The sequence below is a fragment of the Cyprinus carpio genome, chromosome B14 (genome assembly GCF_018340385.1).
Source record: "Cyprinus carpio isolate SPL01 chromosome B14, ASM1834038v1, whole genome shotgun sequence".
Taxonomy (NCBI): Eukaryota; Metazoa; Chordata; class Actinopteri; order Cypriniformes; family Cyprinidae; genus Cyprinus; species Cyprinus carpio.
In genome coordinates this window covers 23,706,860-23,722,117 of record NC_056610.1, presented here as the reverse complement: position 1 = coordinate 23,722,117, position 15,258 = coordinate 23,706,860, and the positions used below count along the sequence as shown (strand labels likewise).

The following is a 15,258-nucleotide window of genomic DNA, read 5'->3' as shown; positions in this document are numbered from 1 at the left end:
ATTTTTCTCAGCTTTCATAGTGTATGATGAATGAAGAATTGATTTTGTTTATTAAATATTGATGCAGCACTGGAAACAAATGGTAAAGTTTTCTAAAATGTCATTTTAAAGTCAGCTAAACATGCATTTCATCCTCACTTGGGATAAAAGTGTGATGTAGCTTAGATATGTAAAAAAAAAAAAAGTATGCAAATACTATTGATGTAGAATGAAATCATATGAGTAACATCGAAAAATTGCAATTTTCTGTTCATATAATTCTGTTTAAATAATCTCTTCAGACCCATTAGGCGAAGCTGTCTATCTCCTGCCAAGACAAAATGATAAATTATATGTACAACACAAGATATGATAATTGAGCCAGTGGCGCTTTGTCATATTCAGCAGACGCGCTGCTTCCGGACTTTTATTTTGAAGTACAGCAGCGCTCCGGAAGTCGTTGAGTTAAGAGTCCGACTGTATTCGGTTTAGGTAAGGAAGTAAGTTTTGTTTACTAGCTGTATTTTGTAAACAACCGAATAAGTATTTAAATATAGCGTTTCTTAGAAATTCAACGGCATCTTTCTGTTAACTTAGTTCGCTGTTTTTTTTTTACCGTTTGTAAGGCGAATTTAACCGTTTTTATAATCTGTATCTGTCAGATGTTTCATAACTGATTACCTCGGTCTCAAAACAAACTTTCTGTCTAGATGTACACTGTTTAAAAATCATATCTAGGTAGGCACCGAGAAGACACCGATGCTGAAAGTCCACTTTGGAGAAGTTTGAAAGGGTTTTGTCATGGATCCAGAGGTGTCCTTCATGCTGCACTGTGATCCATTACAGGCTCTCGGAGAACATCAGATTCATGTCGAAATTTCGGACAGGTACAGTATAAATATCCATCATCACAAATATGTTTTCGAAATTATCTTATTACATCACATTAGTTAAAAATATTTGTACTTTTAAATATTAAACTGTCACACAATAGGATTGTAATGAATAAATGGTGACCAGCTAGTGCTGTCAAACGAATAATCGCGATTAATCATCCAAAATAAAAGTTTGTTTACATTGTGTGTGTGTGTGTATTTATTATTTATATATAAATACTAATGCATACGTTTATATATTTGTAAAAAAATTGCATATATATATATATATTTTTTTTTTTAGCGCTGTCAAACGAATAATCGCGATTAATCATCCAAAATAAAAGTTTGTTTACATTGTGTGTGTGTGTATTTATTATTTATATATAAATACTAATGCATACATGTGTGTATATATTTAAAACATATGTATGTATGTATATATATATATATATATGTATATATATACATTTTTATTAGCGCTGTCAAACGAATAATCGCGATTAATCATCCAAAATAAAAGTTTGTTTACATTGTATTTGTGTGTGTATTTATTATTTATATATAAATACACATGCATACATGTGTATATATTTAAAACATATTTATGTATATATATACATTTTTATTAGCGCTGTCAAATGAATAATCGCGATTAATCACATCCAAAATAAAAGTTTGTTTACATTGTATTTGTGTGTGTATTTATTATTTATATATAAATACTAATGCATACATGTTTATATATTTGAAAAAAAGTGTGTGTATATATATACATTTACTAGTTCTGTCAAACGATTAATCACATCTAAAATAAAAGTTTTTGTTTACATTATATTTGTGTGTGTACTGTGTGTATTTATTATTTATATATAAATACACACATACATGTATATATTTTAAAACTATTTATATGTATATTTTTTTATTAATGCTGTCAAACGATTATTTGCGATTAATCGCATCCAAAATAAGTTTTGTTTACATAATATATGTATGTGTACTGTTTATCATGTGTATATATAAATACACACCCATACAGTATATATTTTAAAAATATTTACATGTATATACATTTTACATATTTATATTATATATAAACATATTTTTCTTAAATATATACATGCATGTGTGTGTATTTATAGATACATAATAAATACACACTGTACACACACATATTATGTTAACAAAAACTTTTATTTTGGATGTGATTAATCGTTTGACAGCATTACTCTATGCATATACGTTTCTGATGCTACAAAACATGTCAACATCTTTGATTTGCTGCAATCCCACTCTAGGTTCAATCGGCAGAGTTTTCCTGAAATCGAGCAGCACATTGAAGCTGTATGGAGTGACCGAGTGGCCAAGCAACCCTGGCTCTTCAATGGAGCTAAATTCAGATTGCATTCAGCGGTGCTCTCCGTCATTGAAAAAGGACCAATGGCAGAACAGGCCGTCCAGAACCTAACACACTCACCACGTGGTGAAGGAGACCAGTTAGAAAGTGCTGATAAATCCTCAGACAGATTGGCCAAAGATGAGCAATCATGTGTGCTCACATTACAGTTAGGCCTGACCTGTTATAAAGACTATCTCGGGACTAACTGGTCACGAGAGGCCGGGAGGCTGCAGAGTCACGGACAGAACGAATGCGCAGATCCGCAGGCCTTCCTCGCTCAGCCGCTGGGGGTCGGTGCTGTCGTGGCCACGGCGGACGGAGACGTCGTCCTGCTGAGGAGGAGCCAGAAGGTGGCAGAGGCTGCAGGCCTGTTAGACATACCTGGAGGTCATCCTGAGCCGAAGGTCAGATCAAATAGAGCCGCTCTTCATCAGGAGTACTTTCGTAAAAGTACTCTACTGCTCAACAGGGCCACATTTATTAGTAAAATCGGTATTATGAAATATTGTAACAAAACAAAATAACTTTTTATTTGAATTAGTGATCCTCCGATTCCAATACCAGTTGCCAATTTATTTTCTTTAAGCAAATTTGTTGTTTATTTGCTCTGTAACAGCCAAACTGGCTTTAAACCTAAATATCTGTAGCTATTTGAAATTAGAGGCAACCACTGCATTTTAATCGCGATTCAAACAAAGATTCTAAACACATGTTGCTTGAAGTCCCGATCTGAATCAAATGATTCGCGATACTTGACTCGAGGTCCCGATCTGAATCAAATGATTCGCGACACTTGACTCGAAGTCCCGATCTGAATCAAATGGTTCGCGATATGCGATCCGATTGGAGCGCAGCAGCGAATCATTTTGCGACTCGAAGTCCCGATCTGAATCAAATGATTCGCGACACTTGACTCGAAGTCCCGATCTGAATCAAATGATTCGCGACACTTGACTCGAAGTCCCGATCTGAATCAAATGATTCGCGACACGTGACTCGAGGTCCCGATCTGAATCAAATGATTCGCGATACGTGACTCGAGGTCCCGATCTGAATCAAATGATTCGCGACACGTGACTCGAGGTCCCGATCTGAATCAAATGATTCGCGACACGTGACTCGAGGTCCCGATCTGAATCAAATGATTCGCGATACGTGACTTCAAGTCCCGATCTGAATCAAATGATTCGCGATATGCGATCCGATTGGAGCGCAGCAGCGAATCATTTTGCGACTCGAAGTCCCGATCTGAATCAAATGATTCGCGACACTTGACTCGAGGTCCCGATCTGAATCAAATGATTCGCGATACGTGACTTCAAGTCCCGATCTGAAACAAATGATTCGCGATATGCGATCCGATTGGAGCGCAGCAGCGAATCATTTTGCGACTCGAGGTCCCGATCTGAATCAAATGATTCGCGACACTTGACTCGAGGTCCCGATCTGAATCAAATGATTCGCGATAAGTGACTTCAAGTCCCGATCTGAAACAAATGATTCGCGATATGCGATCCGATTGGAGCGCAGCAGCGAATCATTTTGCGACTCTTAGTCCCGATCTGAATCAAATGATTCGCGACACTTGACTCGAGTTTCCGATCTGAATCAAATGATTCGAGATACGTGACTCGAGTTTCCGATCTGAATCAGATGATTAGAGATACGTGACTCGAGGTCCCGATCTGAATCAAATGATTCGCGATACGTGACTTCAAGTCCCGATCTGAAACAAATGATTCGCGATATGCGATCCGATTGGAGCGCAGCAGCGAATCATTTTGCGACTCTTAGTCCCGATCTGAATCAAATGATTCGCGATACGTGACTCGAGGTCCCGATCTTAAACAAATGATTCGCGATACGTGACTCGAGTTTCCGATCTGAATCAAATGATTCGAGATACGTGACTCGAGTTTCCGATCTGAATCAAATGATTCGCGAAACGTGACTTGAGTTCCCGATATGAAACAAATGATTCGCGATACGTGACTCGAGTTTCCGATCTGAATCAAATGATTCGCGATACGTGACTCGAGGTCCCGATATGAAACAAATGATTCGCGATACGTGACTCGAGTTTCCGATCTGAAACAAGGCCACGTTTATTAATAAAAACGGTATTATGAAATATTGTAACAAAACAAAATAACTTTTTATTTGAATAAGTGATCCAATACCAGTTGCCAATTTATTTTCTTTAAGCAAATTTGTTGTTTACTTGCTCTGTAACAGCCAAACTGGCTTTAAACCTAAATATCTGTAGCTATTTGAAATTAGAGGCAACCACTGCATTTTAATCACGATTCAAACAAAGATTCTAAACACATGTTGCTTGAAGTCCCGATCTGAATCAAATGATTCGCGATACTCGAGGTCCCGATCTGAATCAAATGATTCGCGATACTTGACTCGAGGTCCCGATCTGAATCAAATGATTCACAATACGTGTCTTGTATAGCCGATCTGAATCAATATATGCGATATGCGATCCGATTGGAGCGCTTCGAAACAGCGAATCATTTTGCGACACTATCGTTTAACTGATTCAAAGTTTCGAAAAGCTCAATATCACACATCACTTCGTGCTTTTTAAGTGAATGGTTCTGCATGACTTCGAACTAAAGACTGTTTTAGAATCCATCTGTTGCATTAAATTGCTAATAATCTTGAAAAAAAAATTCAAATGCTTTTTTTTTCATCAGTTTTTTTTTTTAAACCACAAAAATATCAGGGTTTTCAACATTGATAATAATCAGAAATGTTTCTTGAGCAGCAAATCATCATATTAGAATGATTTCTGAAGATCATGTGACACTGAAGACTGGAGTAATGATGCTGAAAATACAGCTGCGCATCACAGAAATAAATTACAGTTTAACAAAGATTCACACAGAAAACATTTATTGTAAATTGTAATAATATTTCACAATTTTTTATCAAATAAATGCAGCCTTGGTGAAAAAACTTATTTCAAACACATTTAAAAATCTTTCTTCCAAATGAAATGCAGCAGTGTGTGTGTGCAGATGTTGTGTCCAGAGGTCAGCGAGGAGGCCATATGTGCTGATCTCTTGCAGGGCAAGGAGAGAGCCGTTGTTTCAGAGATCTTCTCCTCAGTGTGTGCAGAGATCAGTGATGAGGTGTGTATCTGTGAAGTCACATTCGATAAACGATGCTTCAAACCTCTTCTGGGAAACTGTTGAAACTCTTACTCTCACTCTCCTCACAGGTGAATGTTCCCATCAGTTCTCTGAGCAAACCGGTGTTTATGGGAATTGCGCTGAACCACACTAGTGCAGGACGACCCAGTGCAGAGTTTTACGTCCGGTAAACCTCCTTCACATGATCTGATGAGCTGTTAGCTTAAAGAAGCAGTCATTTATGTGTTATTTACTCTGTGAAGTGCACTTTGACAACAGAGGAAGTGAGAGATTTCTACAGACACGGAGGTCCGGAGGCCCATGAGTCCACTGAAATACTGTTTCTGAGTCGAGCGGTAAGCGTTTCTATAAATCCAGACTAGTCCACCACATCATATTTAAATTCTCTTGGATACAAGGGTTACAGATCATCAAAAACAGAGTACAAGTACATAAACAGGAATTTCGAAACACATTGTTTATTGCATTTTTATGTTATTTTCTACAGAAAATGTTCCAGTTGAACGAGTGCGCCCCCCTGTGGTCAGAGATGTGTCCTTCAGCGAAGGGTGCAGTACTGCTGTATCAGAGGGTGATGCCTGATTGCTGAATTCAATCAGATACTCAGCATCCTCTGAATAATTGTGCAAGCAGGTCATATAAACACGAGTAATCACACCATTTAAAGAAATAGTTCACTCACATATGAACATTTGATGAAAATGTGCGTACCCTTTGGATCATCCAAGATATAGATGAGTTTCTTCATCAGGTTTGGAGAAATGTGGCATTGCATCACTTGCTCACCAATGCATGTGAATGGGTGCCTTCAGAATGAGAGTCCAAACAGCTGATAAAAACATTACAGTAATCCACAGTCCATCAGTTAACATCTTAAAACAAATTCTATGCATTTGTAAGAAACAGATCCATCATTAATGCACTAAATTATGAGTCCATAATCCATAATAACACTTCCTCCTGTTGTCTCTCACATCAAAATCCACACACATATTTGTTTTGGCTTGTAAAGAGTGCTTGATCTGTGCAGATTTCTCTCATGATTCAGACCAGACTTTTTATTTCTTTTCTTTTTTTTTTTCACTGGAGGAAGTGTTATGATTATTTTTGGTAATAATGTCTTAAAGATGGATTTGTTTCTTACAAACATGCATCTTTTCTCTTCTCAAGATGGACTGTAGTGCTGTGGATTATTGTGATGTTTTTATCAGCTGTTTGGACTCTCATTCTGACGGCACCCATTCACATCCATTGGAGAGCAAGTGATGCAATGCTACATTTCTCCAAATCTGATGAAGAAACAAACTCATCCTAATCTTGTTGAGCACATTTTTCTTTCTGGTTACTATTATTTTAATCTATTTTATGATCTATCAGGGCCAACAGTTTATTTTGTCCTGCATACAGTAGTGTTTTGTAGAAGGGACTTGTTTGAAAGGTTGCAAAAACACGTTACAAAACAGTAGGTTTTCTTTTCTTTTTGTATAATGGTGGCCATTAAAAGTTTTAATAATTTTCATAATATATATATATATATATATATATACAGAAGAACTTACATGTGAAGTGTATTTTGCATTGTTTTCTATAGAAATGTATTTTTTTTTGTGACAGACTTCAATTTTGAAATTTATTCTTGGTGACAGAATTTAAAGAAACAACTTTTTATATTAAACCAATAAAGATTTAAAAAGAAATGACTTAAGACCTTTTAATTTGGTGCAAGTGTCCGTTTGGGATTCACAGTGAGAGGCTTTTCAAAGTCGGAATAAGTAGAAATTTAAGAAATGTCGCTAATGGTAAAATCTGTGGCTGTCGATGAAATCAACCACGAGTCAGTGTTTAGAAAGCAGAATAAAACTGTATCAAATTCAAAAACATCCCTAAAAATACATTTGAACAGTCCCTGATAATTCTAACACATGAATATAAACATGTATGAGCAGCGCCATGATGAAAGAAGGTTCAGTTTTTGGGTTTAACTACCCGTTAAAAACAAACTGCATTTTGGGACTCAAGCTGGCTCCTCATTAGAAGCAATGACCTTTCCTAATGAAATCACAGACAGACAGAACTAATTATTTTTGTAAAGGTGAAGCACTGCTAATCAAAGCCAAACACGCTCTGATTGGGGTGTTTTCTGGGTTTATCAGAACTAACTCGAACAGCCATAATACACACCGCCATAACAGCTCTGGTTTTGCTCAGACAAGCTCCACTGCAAGAAAACAAAGATCTGTTAAGTATATGCATATTTTCCCAATTCTATTTCTCAGACGTCCACAGACTGGCACCCATGTGATTTTCTTACCTGGCCCGTGTATGGTCTGTAGTAATTCCTGTATCGCTGTGGGTCACTGCTGCAGCCGTAAGAGCATCCCAAGGCAGATGGGTGCCGACCCTAAGAGTGCAATCCGTCAATATATACAGTTCCTGAGTAAGAGTATTAATATCCTTATAAAATATTACTCTAGTAAAAGTATTAAGTAGTCTTTTTCCATTTTACTAGAGTAAAAGTACCAAAGTATTTGGCTTCTAGTGTACTTAAGTATTGAAAATAAAATGTTTGAATCAATGAATGACTATTTTGTCATTTTAACATACAAAACTAGCCCAATTGCTAATTAAAACAAGCCCAATTGTGTTTTTATCGTAATTTTCCCCTCCGTTGGGAGTGAGCGCCTTCAAAAAGTAGACTTAAACATCTTGCGCTTTTATTGGATCGTTTGAATCAGTGAGTCGTTTACTGGAGACTCGCTCGGACTGGATCGTTTGAATCAGCGAGTCGTTTACTGGAGACTCGCTCTGATTGGATCGTTTGGATCAGCGAGTCGTTTACTGGAGACTCGCTCTGATTGGATCGTCTGAATCAGCGAGTCGTTTACTGGAGACTCGCTCTGACTGGATCATTTGAATCAGTGAGTCGTTTACTGGAGACTCGCTCGGACTGGATCGTTTGAATCAGCGAGTCGTTTACTGGAGACTCGCTCTGATTGGATCGTCTGAATCAGCGAGTCGTTTACTGGAGACTCGCTCTGATTGGATCGTTTGAATCAGCGAGTCGTTTACTGGAGACTCGCTCGGACTGGATCGTTTGAATCAGTGAGTCGTTTACTGGAGACTCGCTCTGACTGGATCGTTTGAATCAGTGAGTCGTTTACTGGAGACTCGCTCTGATTGGATCGTTTGAATCAGCGAGTCGTTTACTGGAGACTCGCTCGGACTGGATCGTTTGAATCAGCGAGTCGTTTACTGGAGAATGGCTCTGACTGGATCGTTTGAATCAGCGAGTCGTTTACTGGAGACTCACGCTGACTGGATCGTTTGAATCAGTGAGTCGTTTACTGGAGAATGGCTCTGATTGGATCATTTGAATCAGCGAGCCGTTTACTGGAGACTCGCGCTGACCAAATCATTTGAATCAGTGAGTCGTTGACTTCAGAACAGCTGCAGTCCGATCAGTCCAATTCACAAATGAATCTTTCAGTGCAATTTAACTGATTTAACAGGTTCATTAAAAGGAATCAGCGTCTATCGCAATTTCTTCAGTTCAACGTAACGAGGAACGATATGTTTTTAAGAAATGTCCTGAAGTGAAAAGTATGATACTTTTATGTATGTAGTCAAATAAACTACAGCTACTGATAAAAACACAGTTACTATCCACCACTGGATTTATTTTGAATATCTAATGGTGTCACATTAACAAGGTTACCTGTGTTTTCCTGAATGTACAGCGAGAGCCGAATGGACCTCCTCTCCATCCTTGAAAAATGAAAAGTCACATGACTTGAACACTCAATATCATGCTCTGGGATCAAGATCTCAACGATGCAACAGCGAGAAGTGAAATCTTCTTACCACACTGATGAACGGGACGGTTTTGACTTCCTGGTCTGTGTTTTTTGCGTTTGGGAGGAGTGGGCAGGAGGCGGCGAGCTTCCTCTTTATAATGCGTTAAGAGCTCCAGGGCCTCGTCAGAGCTGAGCTCGGCGAACATCACCTGATCCAGATGCTCTCCCTGCTCCGGCAGCGTGAAGCTCACTGAAACACAAGGAGACAGAGGCACAACTGTTCAACGAGTGTGTAGCTGATGATGCGTCTCGACACTCACGATCGGGTCACTACCGTCGCACCTTTGGCTTTGAGAAGAGACGTTTCCTGAAGGGCCGTGCCCTCCTGCTCTCGCCGCTGGACCAGACGTCTCCTCCACACCTCATCAGGTGGAAGAACCACCACCGCTCTTCGCCGGTAACCATGGAAACACAGCATCTTGTGTCGCCGGGCAGACTGATAAATGTTGGCCGAAGACGAAAGTGAAAAAGTGAGAGCGTGCACTTTTGATTGGTCACGTGATTTCTGTTAACAATACACGGCCCTTTCCTCTGTAAACAAGCTCCGATGCTTGGGTTCAAACGTCACACCACTACACCCGACTGCTACCTGATCGAGGATGTAGTTCCTCCTCTGCGCTGCGGCTCTTCTGGTCAGCTGACTGACGCACTGAGTGGCCTGCTGCAGCATCAGCTCTCTGTGACCGGCTCCGGGAGGCTCCTGCAGGACAGGAGAATACAGAAAATAATTCATCGATGATTGGTGATGTCGTAACGGGGGAAACTTTTGGGGGGGTTTTGATTTTTTTATTTTTTGTGTGGATATTATATGTTTTTTTTTGTTATTGTGTTTTTTTTTTTTTTAACTAAAACTACTGAAAATGATGGAATAATGCAGAGTAGTAGTTATTTAATGCCATATCAGCATTTAATGTTATCTTCATGGGAAAAACTGAGTTGCGAAATAATGCTGAAGTAAAATATAAAATATATAAAAATGAGTCCCGGCAACTAATATAAATAGTTTTAAAGTACTTAAATTACTTAAACTGAAATATATAAATTAAAACAAATAAATAAGTACACAGTACAGGTCAAAAGTTTGGAAACATTTCTATTTTTAATGTTTTTGATAGAAGTTTCTTCTGCTCATCAAGCCTGCATTTATTTGATCAAAAATACAGAAAAAAAATGTAATATTGTGAAATATATTACAATTTAAAAATAATTGTTTTTTAAATTTATTATACTTTAAATTATCATTTATTTCTGTGATGCAAAGCTGAATTTTTAGGATCATTATCACATGATCCTTTAGAAATCATTCTAATATGATGATTCATTATCAAAGTTGGAAACAGTTCTGCTGCTTAATATTTTTTCAGAACATGTGATACTTTTTTTAGGATACTTTGATGAATAAAAAGTAAAAAAAAAGAAAAGAAAAAAGAAGATATTTTTTTAGGATATTTATATTTTGTAATAACAATATACACTACTGGTCAGTAATTTGGGGTCAGTAATTTTTTTTTCTTTCTTTTTTTAAATAAAATCAATACTTTTATTCAGCAAGGATGTGTTAAATTGATAAAAAGTAATAGTAAAGAAAATATATTATTAGAATATCTATTATTAAAAAAATTTTATATTTTGAATAAATGCAGTTCTTTTTCACCTTTTATTCATCAAATATATTAGACAGCAGAACTGTTTCCAACACTCATAATAAATCAGAATATTAGAATGATTTCTAAATGATCATGTGATAGACTGGATGTTACATGTGACACTGAAGGCTGGAGTAATGATGCTGAAAATTCAGCTTTGCATCACAGGAATAAATTATTTTTTTAAAGTATATTCAATAGAAAACTATTATTTTAAGTTGTAATAATATTTCACAATATTACTGTTTTTTCTGTATTTTTGATCAAATAAATGCAGGCTTGATGAGCAGAAGAGACTTCTTTCAAAAACATTAAAAATAGTAATGTTTCCAAACTTTTGACCTGTACTGTATATAAATATGCATATATTAAGTATATATTTATATATATGCCAAAAACATATAAAAATAAAGCTTAAACAGAAAATATAAAGAGTACTATAATGATTTTATATTATACTATACTAGTATAACAAGAAATAAGCATACCTAATAATAAATAATAATAATAAACTATAATAACTGTGTAGAAATATGCTCAAATAACACTGGTACTAGTCTGGAGCTCATCTTGATGGTAAAGGCCCATTTATAGCATGATAAATATTCATCACAAAAAATAAATAAATAAAAAATCGATGCAATAAACATTTTCACATGTTGATGCACGACATCAATGCAATTAATTTTTTTAATTACTTTTTCAACACGCTTTAATGACAACCAATAAGATTTGTGTTTTTGTTCACATGAGCAGAGCTGCTGTGGTTTATAGTTTTTCATAAATCTATAACCTGGTGGCTTACTCGAACTAAACTGTGCTGACAGCCTTCTGATAAACTCCACATCGACTACAAACGTTTCAATGAGACGGAGCTGCTGCGGAAAGCAACTGCAGAGTTATTTCTTTTCTATAAGCACCACCGTGCAGCGAATGCATCAGAATTTTCATTCAGCCCATCTGCCTTTCTCCACATTGATATGAACAGATTATAACCAGACACTGTGTCTGTGATTTCAGCCTCACACTGTAATCTTGATGGATTTTCTCACCCTCATGCAGTTCAGGATGGAGTTTGTGCTCAGAAGATTGTACCGTTTCCTTGGGTTCTGGAGCATGTGAGCCTGAGCCCAGTGGGTTTTCCCAGAACCCGGCAGACCCACCATCATCAACACCTGAGAGAAGCAGGACACGATCGTGAGAGACCGCTTACAGCTTCACAGATCTGATGTTTACTTCTGTTACGGCTGTTTTCCTACCTACCTCACATTCACTCTTGGATGCTGTGGGCAGAGGCGCTCGAGTCCTCTGACCGGGAGGAAGTGTGAGCAGCGTGCAGAAACCAGCCGGAGAAGGCTGCCACGGAGCTTCTGGGTCCAGATTTACAGAAACTGAACAGTTTTTACAAAGCACATGGGGAAAGAGGTCTCGACCTCCGAGAGTAGAAGAGCTCAGGTGAAACGCCGCTCCAAGAGAACGTCCATTCTTGTGAAATGACAGCGTCGCTTCTCCTGACTCGCTGATGAACTGGAAAAGGGATAGATAAGGAATAGATTTTTCAGCCAAAAAAATAACATTTGCTGAAAATGTCCTCATCCTCAAGCCATCCAAGATTACGATGAGTTTGTTTCTTCATCAGATTTGGAGGAATTTAGCATTGCATCAGTGTCTCAGCAATGTATGCTCTGCAGTGAGTGGGTGCCGTCAGAGTGAGTCCTAACAGCTGATAAAAACATCACAATAATCCATTCTGACGGCACCCATTCGCTGCAGCGCATACATTGCTGAGACACTGATGCAATGCTACATTCCTCCAAATCTGGTAAAGAAACAAACTGAAGGATGGCCTGAAGGTGAGTACATTTTCAGTACATTTTCATTTTTGCATGAACTATTCCTTTAAGCATTAGTATGCATACTTATAAACTTACTGCATAGCAACCGATGACATCTCCTTCTGTGAACGGCTCACCGAAGGCCTCTTCCTTTCCTCCAGTAACTATCCTCCCCCGTCCATCAAAACCATATGACAGCTCCACCTCACCTGAGAAAACAAGTTTTTATTTTATTTGACAATAACATTGATAAAATTATTTTTTTTTCAAAAAAAAAAAAAAAAAAAAAATTTTTTTTTTTTCTATCATCTTTATAATCATCAAAAGCATTCGGATCTGTAATATGGTTTATATTCACCTAGCTGAAAGCTTGTGTTGTCCACAGACCAGCCCACTCTGAGCACATGAGGGTCACCGCTCGGGTCTAATGCAGGAGCTGACAGGCGCTTCACAAACTGGAGACCCACAACAGAAATAATAATTCACCAACGGTGCCTTTTAATGGATACAAAACATTTCCCAGATTCAAAACACAAGTTCACACCTTGGCTTCGAATCCGACCTTCCCTTGACAAAATCCATGGGTCATCCTGCACCCCGACCAAAGAAGAGGGAAGGTCTCCCAGAAGAGCGGCTGACCGCTGCGTCCATCAGAGTCCACCTCAAAATGCAGGTCACAGTTATCTGTGAAACACAAACACAGTGTTTCTGAACACAGGCTTTCACTAAGCTTTCATCCAGAGACTCGTTCAGTATCTGAAGAACTCACAGGAATCCAGTCGAACATCTTCAAAATCTATTTCAGCTTCTTCCTCGGGCTCCGGCAGCAGCTCTGGTGTTTTAGCTCTGAGCACAAACAAGAAGTCTGATTACATAATCCAGATTACATGTAATTACTTTTTACACAGCACTGGTTACACAATATTTATTTTCCAAATAAATGCTGTTCTTTTGACCTTTTTATTCATCAAAGATGAATTTCAACATTAATAATAATGTTTCTTGAGCAGCATTTTACAGTAGGATGATTTCTGAAGATCACTGGAGACTGGAGTAATGATGCTGAAAATTCAGCTTTGCATCACATGAATAAATTACATTTAAAAATATATACAACTAGAAACCAGTTCCTTTAAATTGCAATAATATTTCAGAATTTTACATTGAAATGTAGTCTTGCTGAGAATAAGCAATTTCCTTAAAAAAAAAAAATAAATAAAAAGTCATATTCTGGAAATGTCATCAAGTACAAGCTCCTGCAGTTTCTACAGACCGATAATCAATACCTGTTGTAATGAACGTCCTCTTTGAACTCGTAATAGTCTCGGCCTCTCTCCTCACAAGGCCTCTTGAGCTCCCTGCTCTGCTCTGGGGTGGAGTCCTCTGTCTCAGGTCCTTCTGAAAGTCTACGCAGCACTGCAGGAGAGAGCAGTCATCATCATCATCTTACTTTTAGTATCTGATCAGCAATGAATTACTTTATTAATTGTGCTCTAAGGGTGACTCACACTGCTCTTGCTGCTGTGCTGCCTCCGGCTCTGAAATGGCCAAGACTGATGCTGAGCATCCTGACTCCGCATCTTCCGTAGCAGCGGTTGCCAAGGCGACGGGATGCAGATCCGCGGCTGGATGCTGTGTCTCCTCTCCAGATATAACGGCCTTCGCGATGGCTATCGGGGCAGTGCACGAGCACGAGCACAGCTGAAGCGGGTCAGTCTGTGTGCTTTGATCAGTATAGGCAGTCATGCTCTTGTGAGGAGGAGCGACGCACAGCGGAGAGCGCGTCCTAACGCACTGCTCAGATTGCGGGGAGTGAGACTTCTGCGGCTCTTCTGCTGGCTCTGTACTCGTCGTTTCACGACCAGCTCCCCCCTCGTCTCCACTTCTGATGGGCTCCACGCCGGCTTCGATCGCAGAGATCAGCCTGACCACCAGCTCGGCCTTCAGGCCTCTGGAGTCCAGTCCTCGCTGCGTTAACCTCGCACGCAACTCGGCCACTTTCAGCCTTTTCACTTCCGCTAACAGCATTTTCAGAGAGAGCCGTGAAATCCACGTTTAAACTGAAACTTTTGCCCGCGCTGGATCTTGTTATTTAGTCACGGTTGGCCAGTTAGGCGCACTCTTGAAACTTTTTGGGAATTTTCTCACTCTTATCTACCAAAACACACGACGACCCGCTGGAGAGGATTCAAGAGAGTGGACTGAGCGCTGATTGGCTATCGGGAGGACGCTGATCGTTGATTGGTCACCAGCAGTGACGCAAACTGACTCGTTTTCGCGAGTCGGTTCTTTCGAACATTCGTGTCAAAGAACCATTTTTTTTAAAGATCCAATTTTTTTTTTTAAATCATTATTTTTTTTTCCATCAACACAGTTGTTTTTATCAGCTTTTTTAATTAAGTGATGAGCAGAGAGATTCATAAAATCGTTTTTGATCAATAAAAAAAAATAAAAAATAAAAGAAATTGGGCATACAATCAGTAACTTTACATTTGTGAAGATG

At 38.5% G+C, this 15,258-nt stretch overlaps 2 protein-coding genes across 5 annotated transcripts; one reads left to right on the top strand and one right to left on the bottom strand.

Annotated features, from left to right (window-relative positions):
• Nucleotides 1–427: 427 nt before the first annotated feature.
• On the top strand, nt 428–6,808 carry LOC109052649 (uridine diphosphate glucose pyrophosphatase NUDT22-like). 4 transcript variants are annotated; one of them, XR_006156469.1, is made up of 7 exons: nt 428–471; nt 690–866; nt 2,156–2,660; nt 5,286–5,399; nt 5,489–5,586; nt 5,663–5,755; nt 5,908–6,808. XR_006156469.1 is itself a non-coding variant. In XM_042738659.1 (5 exons), exons 1-5 carry the CDS (start codon nt 781–783, stop codon nt 5,670–5,672), a joined length of 813 nt encoding a protein of 270 aa, XP_042594593.1. In that variant the 5' UTR covers nt 478–780; the 3' UTR covers nt 5,673–6,808. The 4 variants fall into 4 exon arrangements, 1 of the variants encoding a protein (XP_042594593.1); XR_006156470.1 differs by having other exon boundaries at nt 432–471; nt 718–866; XR_006156468.1 differs by lacking the exon at nt 428–471 and having other exon boundaries at nt 478–866.
• si:ch211-107m4.1 (heterogeneous nuclear ribonucleoprotein U-like protein 2) lies at nt 5,861–14,993 on the bottom strand. Its single transcript, XM_042738658.1, has 15 exons — nt 14,264–14,993; nt 14,042–14,171; nt 13,525–13,601; nt 13,300–13,439; nt 13,114–13,210; nt 12,852–12,964; nt 12,184–12,447; nt 11,973–12,095; nt 9,865–9,974; nt 9,557–9,726; nt 9,282–9,464; nt 9,136–9,185; nt 7,732–7,821; nt 7,602–7,638; nt 5,861–7,469 (listed from the first exon to the last, which is right to left on the bottom strand). Exons 1-15 carry the CDS (start codon nt 14,781–14,783, stop codon nt 7,435–7,437), a joined length of 2,139 nt encoding a protein of 712 aa, XP_042594592.1. The 5' UTR covers nt 14,784–14,993; the 3' UTR covers nt 5,861–7,434.
• Nucleotides 14,994–15,258: the final 265 nt, after the last annotated feature.